This window comes from Cyprinodon tularosa, unplaced genomic scaffold, assembly GCF_016077235.1.
Source record: "Cyprinodon tularosa strain WSP-4 unplaced genomic scaffold, ASM1607723v1 ctg470, whole genome shotgun sequence".
NCBI lineage: Eukaryota > Metazoa > Chordata > Actinopteri > Cyprinodontiformes > Cyprinodontidae > Cyprinodon > Cyprinodon tularosa.
Window position 1 is genome coordinate 528,012 of NW_024039197.1, and position 9,680 is coordinate 537,691.

General features: G+C 35.8%; 1 protein-coding gene across 13 annotated transcripts in view; it reads left to right on the top strand.

The window, feature by feature from the left end:
• LOC119794208 (calcium/calmodulin-dependent protein kinase type II delta 2 chain) overlaps positions 1-6,544 on the top strand; it is a 67,667-nt gene extending 61,123 nt beyond the window's left edge. For 11 of the 13 annotated variants that reach the window (XM_038301646.1, XM_038301647.1, XM_038301642.1 and 8 more), the window contains 2 exons: positions 2,598-2,826; positions 5,011-6,544. In XM_038301646.1, coding sequence (XP_038157574.1) covers positions 2,598-2,826; positions 5,011-5,014 — 233 coding nt within the window. In that variant the 3' untranslated portion in view covers positions 5,015-6,544. Of the gene's footprint in view, positions 1-2,597; positions 2,831-5,010 lie in introns of those variants that run through there. The other 2 variants (XM_038301644.1, XM_038301655.1) reach the window with 1 other exon arrangement.
• Positions 6,545-9,680: the final 3,136 nt, after the last annotated feature.

The following is a 9,680-nucleotide window of genomic DNA, read 5'->3' on the forward strand; positions in this document are numbered from 1 at the left end:
AGCACTCTTCCCCATGAGTGTGTTGCCTCCTGACCCACTCTTGAAGACTATTTAGAGGCATTGGAAACATTTGCATGTATTTTGAGTTAATTATCTGATTATGGAAGGACATGTTTCTAACATTTTAGTTTTTCCATTTTAGCCTAACTTTCTCAGTCCCTGGATTTTAGCTTTTTATTATCTGCAAGCCATATCAAAATTACAATAAATAAATCAATTCAGTTTATTTTTATAGCGCCAATTCACAACACATGTCATCTCAAGGCACTTTACAGTTCACCAGATCATCCAGAGAAATTGATTCAAAGATTTCTATCTAAGGAAAACCAGTTGACTCATTGACTAGAAGGCAATCCCTCACACCAAGCATGCTTGTAGCGACAGTGGAGAGGAAAAACTCCCTTTTAACAGGAAAAAACCTCCAGCAGAACCAGGCTCAGTGTGAGCGGCCATCTGCTGAGGCCGACTGGGGTTCAAGGAGACAGAAGCAGAGATACAAAATACAAAAGGCAACTGTAAAAGGCGGCCCTGTCCAGGAAACACAGGCAAATGAGCTCCAAGCCAACTCCCATGTCAGAGGTTGAAGAGACCATATCCAGCCAGTCACAGAGAAACAGGACTACACTGAAAAACAGACTGATCTCAACATCTATAAACAAAGGTGTTGATGGCAGCAGCACAGCTGATATTTCTCTCCAGGATGGAGTCACAGCCAAACAGGAACAGGTGATGCAAAGCTACTATGAGAAAAAGCAGAGAGAGCACAACGTTAGAGATTGAAATAACAGAATATGCAGAACGGAGGATGGAGATAAAATTAAGCAGAATGATGAAATGGGGGTCCCTATATCCTCCAGCAGTCTAAGCCTATAGCAGCATAACTATAGAGATAGCTCAAGATAACCTGAGCCACATAACCTGAGCCACTCTAACTATAAGCTTTTTTAAGCCTACCCTTAAAAATAGACAGGATGTCTGCCTCAAGGACTAAAACTGGAAGTTGGTTCCAAAGGAGAGAAGCCTGATTACTAAAGATCTGCCTCCCATTCTATTTTTAGAAATTCTAGGAACCACTAGTACACCTGCAGATTTAGAGTGAAGTGCTCTGCTAGGAACATAAGGAACAATCATAGCTGTGATATAAGATGGAGCTTGGCCATCTAAGGACTTGGTTTCCAAGTTTGAAGACATTTCGCTTCCCATCCAGGATGCTTTTTACATTAAAAATGTCAATAATTACATTGAGTTCTAGGTTTTATACTGTAGTTCTTGAATCACACACAGAAAAAGGTGAAGTTTTAAACTCATAAACCAAATAATGGAGATTTTAACCATTTTCAGATAATTAAAGTGCATTTTCTAAAGCAAATAGTTCAATAAAACTAATTTAATAGCTATACAAATAATAGTTATCCTCTTAAGGAAGGAGTTAGAACTGTCCATGACTGATTAATTTTACGGGTTTTTAACGTGTCTTTATCGAGGCACTGTACTATAAAGGTTAAAGGTTTGGAAGCACATCAAATTAGCACAAATATAATTTTCACCACACCTCAAATATTTATTGATTTTTTTTTTTTTTTTGCTAAGGCCATTTTCTCGTTTTTAACCTTGAATGTCTTTGATAACAGCCCTTTTTCACTGAAGTTACGACTCGAGTATTTTTTGCCCTAAAATATCATCCTTCCTTTTTTGATTTTGATTGCGATCAAGCTGTCAATTAATCCAAAGTTCTTAGGAATTTTGGATTGTAAAAAGTAGAGTAATTAGAAACACAAGGATGCTGCTTACTGTTTGGTCCCTACGTATTGGTCTTTAATCCTTTGGTCTCTAGTTTATGCATACATGCAGTTGTTGGTTGCATTTTAATTAAATGGATCAAAATGAGTAAAACATGCTTAGAGAGAGTTTGTAAAAGTTTCCTTAAAGCACACACTGTGCCAAAAAATCCATTGCTAGTGTCCTGCTTCATGCGTTTAAAGAAAGTAATTCAGGTTAGCTGTAAATAGACTCCTCGGTTGCCTAGTTTCACAGCTCAAACTGGAACAGGGTTGGGGAGCTGCTTCGAGATTTTGCAAATAGAATAACTACAGATAGACAAGGAAGCAACGTCTAACTAAATCCCAATATTCTATTCAAAGACTCATATTAAAGGTGCTGCAGAACGAGTGTGGGTGAAGGTTTTTTACTTGCAGATTTTAGGTTGGATATGCATGTGTATGACTTAAGTTATGTGTTCGGTATCAATATTTGCCGATCAGTTTGCTGTTTGTATTTTCTGCCACTGTGCAAGGGCAGGAACTAACCTTGGAGCAAAAACTCAGCCATGGAAAATGACTGCCATAAATGGCAGAATGTTCGCAGCCCGGGTAAAAATAGTTCAGATAAACCAGATATGTCCTAGAAACCTCAATCACTTGGCAAGCCCCTGTTTGTCCGCTCGCCAGCATCAACATATGGAGGCTTTGGTTCCTCATACACTATCAGTTTGTACTAAAAAGAGGACTCAGTTTTACATTAGAATGGCTGTAAATGATGGGAAAAGGGTTTCCACTTCATTTAGTCATTGTGTTTTCTCTGTAATCTCTCATTCACAGCACTTTCTAAAGGAAACAAGCCAGTGCACACCATCCTCCTGAACCCACACGTGCACCTCATCGGGGAAAATGCTGCATGCATCGCTTATATTCGGCTGACCCAGTACATGGACGGCAGCGGAATGCCCCGCACGATGCAGTCCGAGGAGACCCGTGTGTGGCAGCGCCGTGACGGAAAGTGGCAGAATATTCACTTCCACCGCTCAGGCTCACCGAGCATCCCCTCTCAGTAAGAGGTCCTAAGAAATTAATAAACAAGGAATTCAAAGACACACCTATAATTTAAATTAGTGTAATAATGATGCATGTCCAATGCATATAATAATAACTATAGTGTAATAATGATGCATGTCCAAACATTGCAAGGATTTTTTGTTTTGTGACTAAAATGTTTTATTTATAGTATTATGGAATAAAACTCTAGCTTATCCACAGGATGATTTTTATTTTACCAGTTCAGGCTTTTGATTTTGGTACAGTATGGCCTGGTCCCAGGTGTAAGTTATAGTTAGTTTTCAAAAATGTACAGTTTAAAAATGGCTTAAATTTTCTGTCCCGCTCCTAAGTTTTGAAGTGGGTTAAGTCAGATGCCAGCGAATATTCCAGAGTGATCAGGTTTTCCCAGTTGGATAGATCTTACAGCATAGCACAAAGGTTAAACACATTTCCCCCCAATTTAAGAAAGGCATATTGGACTTATATATTTAGCACAATAATATTGCATCAGATTACTATTTAAAAGAGAAATACATCAGGAAATACTTGGAGAATCCGCCAGTTTAAGGCTGCATAGTCATGTTATTTGTCTTTACAAAAAAAATATCAAAAACCCATTTGATTATGATGAAAATGGTTATATACACCAACCATTCATCTTTATAGTGTTTTGATGCTCCTTTCTAAGCCTAAATAGATTTCCAGCACAGAGGCGCCACCTTCCATCAGTACAGCTTTACTATTGGAATGCCGGATGGCGACTGCTAAATAGAACCTGACCATCGTGGTAAACAAATAGCTCAGCATAAATGAAAACTAAATGTTATTTATAAAATAAACCAATCTTCAGCTACTCTAAGTTCTACTTAATCCTCCCCAAAGCCTCCTATGAGAACATCAGAAAAAAAGAAAATTCCCATTTCTAAGTAATCAACCAGGGAGACATCAATGCAGGAACCAATCAATCTATTTATAACTCCATTTGTACTGAGACTGTACAGACTATGGGTATCATTGCTATCACTAGTATCAGCATTAAAATGTTTGAACATTCATTCATTTAGCAGCCACATCTGAATTCCTTGGCAGCTTTAGCTTCCCCTTCAGTGAACACCAAAGTTCATAATGTAATACGATCACTGTTGGACGCATTTGGAATAAATTCTTTTTTTTGTGTGCATTTTTGCACTCTGGATCCTGGACTTTTCTATATTTCTATACTTCACTGGGATGTGCTAACTGGCTTAGCTTTAATGGGCTACTTTTTTGTTTACCCCATGTGCACATGTACAGTATCCTATATTCTTTTATATTGTTAATTTAAACAAAAGGCTTTATTTACTAACAAACCATGCAAAAAGCAAAGTGTAAAACACAAAAACAACAAATAATACACCGGTGGGACGTGGGTACCTTTCAGAATAACTTTGTATGCAAACAGTGTGAGTTACTATACTGGCGTATAAATAAAAAGGGTTATAATCTGATATGACTGCACATCTAAACTGAAACTGCTGGTGGATACTGTACTTCTGAAATGTGCACACAAATTAATAACAAAATGAAAACAAAAAAAATCTAAATTTAGCATACACTTGAACCAGGTAAGAAAAGTCGGTGTGATATCTTTACCTTGGCGTCTTGTCCTGCTCAGATAACCATTTAGCTTTAGCAATGCATGGTAATGAAAGCGAACTACTAGCAGTTTTTGTATTTAGAATGTTCACTAATATCACAGAAAGTGTTTGCATGCATTAAAGTTTGCATTTATGAGATACGAACCAACATAAAACCAAAAACATAAATTAGCCTTGCACCTATTGCTACGTTACCAAATTTAAAGGTTTTAGGTTTCCTGTTACTTTCCCGTTTGAAATTCTGACTTTAAGTTATGGTTTTGTTTTGCTATTGCAAACTTGAACTGGATAATTCAGCATAATAGCCAGAATGCAAAATTTAATTTAATTTTTCCTTCAAATAAATACAAAGCCAATTTGTGGGATCTATGTTCAGTAAATACTGGAACTGTTTGATTTTCCCAATAATTGGTCTTGGCCATTCTACAAAGTGTACTTGTATTTTTGCAACAAAAGGCTCGCTGCTGTCAATTTTTTATTTGTGTAGTTATTTTGGAAGACTAAATACTGCATGCTGTTAAAACCCTGTTCTTCTCTCTGTTTCTTGTCTTTTCTTACAGTTAATGGCATATCGCTTTGTGAAAAAAAAAAAAAAAAAAGAAAGAAAAAAATCTAGTGGAGCAGTCAACTAGCCAACCCTCCTGACAGCTCTTAAGACCTTCGACTCTTCCATAAGGACACAACCTTGCACAGGATATAAACATTATTACATTTTACTGTTATGGTATTTTCTGAACAGACAATATCCGATCCCACCACCGGGTGGCAGCACACCGTATTTGGACGTAATAAAATAGACATAATATTGAGAACATTTTCTTTTCCCTTTTTGGTTTGTTTTTTAAACGTTTTTGGTATGCATTTTAAATATAAAACAAATGTTTCAAGAGTCCTCTACCGTAACCTCTCCTAAAGATTAGTTCTGTATTTTTATGTGTATTTCTGTGTGTGCTACTCTAATACCATTTGGGAGATCAGAATGTTCAAATATTCAGCTTGCTTTAGTTCTGGTGATGTATATACATTGTGATTGTTGATTTAAAACAAAAAGAAACTCCAAAATCTGCTATTCTTGCTATCAGAGGACTTAATGATTTCTGTAAAATCAAGTTTATGAGCTACACTTCTGTTTGCTATGAGCTGTCATACTGTTTAAATTGTCAGATCTCAACCTATAGTACTAATTTAGGTGTAAAGAAAAGCAAAAAACTTACTTTGCATTGAGACATGTTTGCCTTTATATCAGTGAAATAAGAAATAAGAGAATGTAGCATATATGTAACATATGAAAATCCAAGATTTATTGTGTAGTGCATGGTGGGGGGTGGGGGTGTTACCATGAGTAAGATCATATGAAACTATAATATCTGCTGTTTATTTTGTCATTCAAGACACTGACTTGTTTGCATTTGTTATTGTTGTGCATCAGTCCTGTCCCAAACTGTTTCTAATGTCCTCCAATATCATGGAAGTGTTGTAAAAGATAATAAAAAGCAAAAAAATCATCCATATCTTAACCTCGTGTTGAACAGGAGGTAAATGAAACATTGACCGTCGAGGTACCCCTTCCATTTTGTATAAAAACAGGCAGGAATACAAGATAATGTTCAACATTGTTACTTGTATTTTGTGCCTGTGTGTGTCTGATTTCTGTTGTCCTTCTCCCGTTAAACCAGTGTTTAGCTTTGCCAGCTGCAGTGAGAAGATTTTGATAATGGAGATGAAGAAAAGGTCCTGGAGTCTAACTTCTGTCATTTTAAGTGACAGCCTGATGACTATGGATGGGAAATGTTGATTTAAAAGACAGTTGGTTAGCCTTGGAAGCTGGGATGTCTTCCGTGCTTCTATTAGCCAGTGGTATCACCATGGCTGAACAGTGACAGTACTGTTGTCCCCTTTGTTTGCTATATCCACCTAGTGGGTCTTTTCTTTTTTCAATGGAAAAGATTAGCGTTTCATTTGACAAAAAGTATGATGTCAGTGCAATGCACTAAATCTTACATGGTGTGTACCTGTTGCCAGCATGGCAATGGATGGCTTAACATGTTTAAGAAATAAATATATCAGCTACAAAGTGCAAACAATTGATTTTTACTAATGTTTGTGTGGCTGGTTGATTGGCTCATCTCTTGTGGAGCTTGTGTTTCTTATGACCATGGTATGGAAAAAATTTATGTTTCTTGATTTAGATCTATATACTGCACATATATCCTTAAGTCCTAAATATACCTATGATGAGAACGAGAACTATATATCTGTTACAGCTAAGTTTAACTTGATATTCATTATTTTAAGATACGGTAACTAAGCAACAGTACTGGCCAAAGGTTGCTATACACTCCTCATTGGCATGGATGTCATGTTGCATTAAACCTTCTGATCTTCCAAATTAATTTATTCTAATACTTAAAATTTGAGGTACTATATTCTAACAATTGCTGATTTTTAGTAGATGTGGATACAGGCTCAAATAAATATATATATGTATGTATGTATATGTATGTATATATATATATATATATGTATATGTGTGTGTGTGTATGTTTATGTGCACCTACACCTGCATTAATACTTGGTATTAGCTGTTCTTGGCAGAACTGGCAGGGAATATGAACTGATTGAGATGTCCAATATTATCCTAGTTTCAACCATTTTATGCAAACTGTCCATGAGGACATTTGATAAAGAAGTTAAGGAAAATGCCACGAAACGCAAATGATTAAAAGTGACAGAGGATCAGCATTGCTTATAATGCTTATAATTGATATGATTATCACTATGAAGTTTTGCCTGCTAAGGAAGAATTGCCTAGTCCAAGATAAACATTCACATTTTAATTTGGAAAAATGTTACATGGTAAGACCGGATAAAAATGGGTACAACGCTTGGAGGAGTGTGGTTTATGTTTTAAAATGAATTTATTTACTGTCAATCGTGGTGGTAGCATCATGCTGTGCCAGTGGAGCAGGGGAAGTTTACATGGATATAAACATGGAAAAAGAAAAACTATCCAAGTTAAATTTCATACAGATCAGAAAGTGGGTGTTTTACTTGGTCAATGATCTTTTCCAAACCCCTAACCTCAACTCCATTTGGCTTTGGTGGATGTCAAAGCAGTCAGGTTAAGAAAACACTAGCAAGGAGCAAAGATGTGGCCTCTGTAGACAAAACTGGCCAAATATTAATGGGGATGTATGTATATACTTGAGCCTATATCTACAGTTTTTAATTCTTTTTGTATCAGAAAAAATCCAGAATATTCTTTATGTGGATCACTATTAGCTTCCACAAAGTGGTTGCTACCATTCCAATTTAACCTATTGCACGTGATTACGTTTTAAAAATTCTAATAAAGTTGTTTAGTGAATGATCATTCATCTCTAAAAAAGTGACAATAAATGATTTGAATTGGATGATCTGAATGTTTGCAAAGTGGAAATTGCTTTCAGACGAGTGTATATAATCTGATTGGAACTGTTATGTAACCATCATCATGAGGAAAACAGGCTTTAGTTTGAAATATTGTCATGATAATAAATTTCTTCTAAACTTCTAGTTGGTCCCTCTGTAATTAATTATGAGCCTTTAATCTGATGAACTTCAGAAGCTTTGTTAAAAGTTGTAACTAAGTTTTCTTAAAACTAATCTTACGTTTAATGTACACTTATAGTCAAAGATTTTTGTGAAACAAATATTTTGTGGTTTTAATATTTTCATTTTGGGATACTTGCATAAGATCCAGAGTGTTTATTATATAAACATATACATCAAATTAAAATAAATAGTCAATATAAGTACCTTCCACTCTAGGCAAATCCTTCAATCTTCTCTTGATCTCCGCTTGTCTAAGGAAATGTATGGAGAATGGATTCATTCATTCTCTCTGGTATACTAACTCCTAACTAATGGTGACACTTATTCTAGTTGATCAGTCATTGTTTGTGGACTTCCACTCATCTATTATATATATCTATTGGGAAATAAGCTGAAAGGAGCTTTGGTTTAAACTAATAAAGCTACTCACTTCATGCCTGATTTATGTTTGACGGATGTTGATTTAAATGCTTCATGTAGCCTTGGTCCATAAATGTCAATAACCCGACAAAAGGATTCAATGCTCATCTCAACGCCTTACACAGTCTCAGAGAGGGGCCCAAGGCTGAGAAGCAAGTATAGTGACAGGACAAAAAGGAATATTCCTGGCATTGGGCAGTTGCTTTGAAGGACAGTTCTGGTAAGCCAGATCTATAAAAAGGCAGCTTGTTTCTCTATCTAGTTAGAACAGATTAAACACCATGTTAAAACAGTATCTGCTCTCCTTTGCTATGATTCAGTATATGCTGATTTAATAAAGATCATATAACTCTTCGTTAATAAAGAATATATTTCTTTTCAAATTAAGACTGCAAACAACTGAAATCTAAATAAGTATTTTTCTCCTTAAAATTATTTCTTTTATTCTTGAATTGAGGAGGTAAGTTATACACTTTGCCAATGTAACAAGACAATTTACATTTTAAATAAGAGAAGAAAAAATAAAAAAAAATTGCACTGCCTTATTTCAAGAGCATGTTATTTTAAGAGAAAACTCCATTGGCAAATCATCTTATTCCCCTTGTCTAATCAAGGCTAAATATGCTTCACTGACATTTTCACTTATTTCAAGAATGTTTTTGCAGCGAACACCCTATGCTTTTTAAGAACTGACCACAGCTTCTAAACATTGTAAAAAACACAAGACTCATGGTTGTCGCTGCCTTTCTTTTTCTTAAAGGAGCTTCCAGAGGCCCCGAATGGTGAGGATTCACAACAAAAATTTCCATTTTTGCCCACTGTATACTTAAGAATTGAACTCTGTGCTGCCCAGTGGTGTCAAAAGTACACACATTTGTTACTTAAGTAGAAGTATAGATACTACAGTTTAAAAACACTGGTAAAAGTTGAAGTATCAGCTTGACCTCTTTACTCAAGTAAAAGTGTGTACAAATATGTGCTCCAAAAACTACTAAAGTATAAAAGTATAAATTAACCTTTAGAAAAAACAGCCAGATGCCACTATATGAATTAAAAGCTCAATTTTTTGACTATTTCGAAAAATTCTTTGAGAAAGGGCCAAGGATGAGGGAGGTCTCGTCGTTCTCCGTCTCCATCTCCGGATACGCTTTCGCCTGTGTCAAAACTTTCAGACATTTCAACATCTTTTTCCATATCCAACATTGTAGCATGGCAT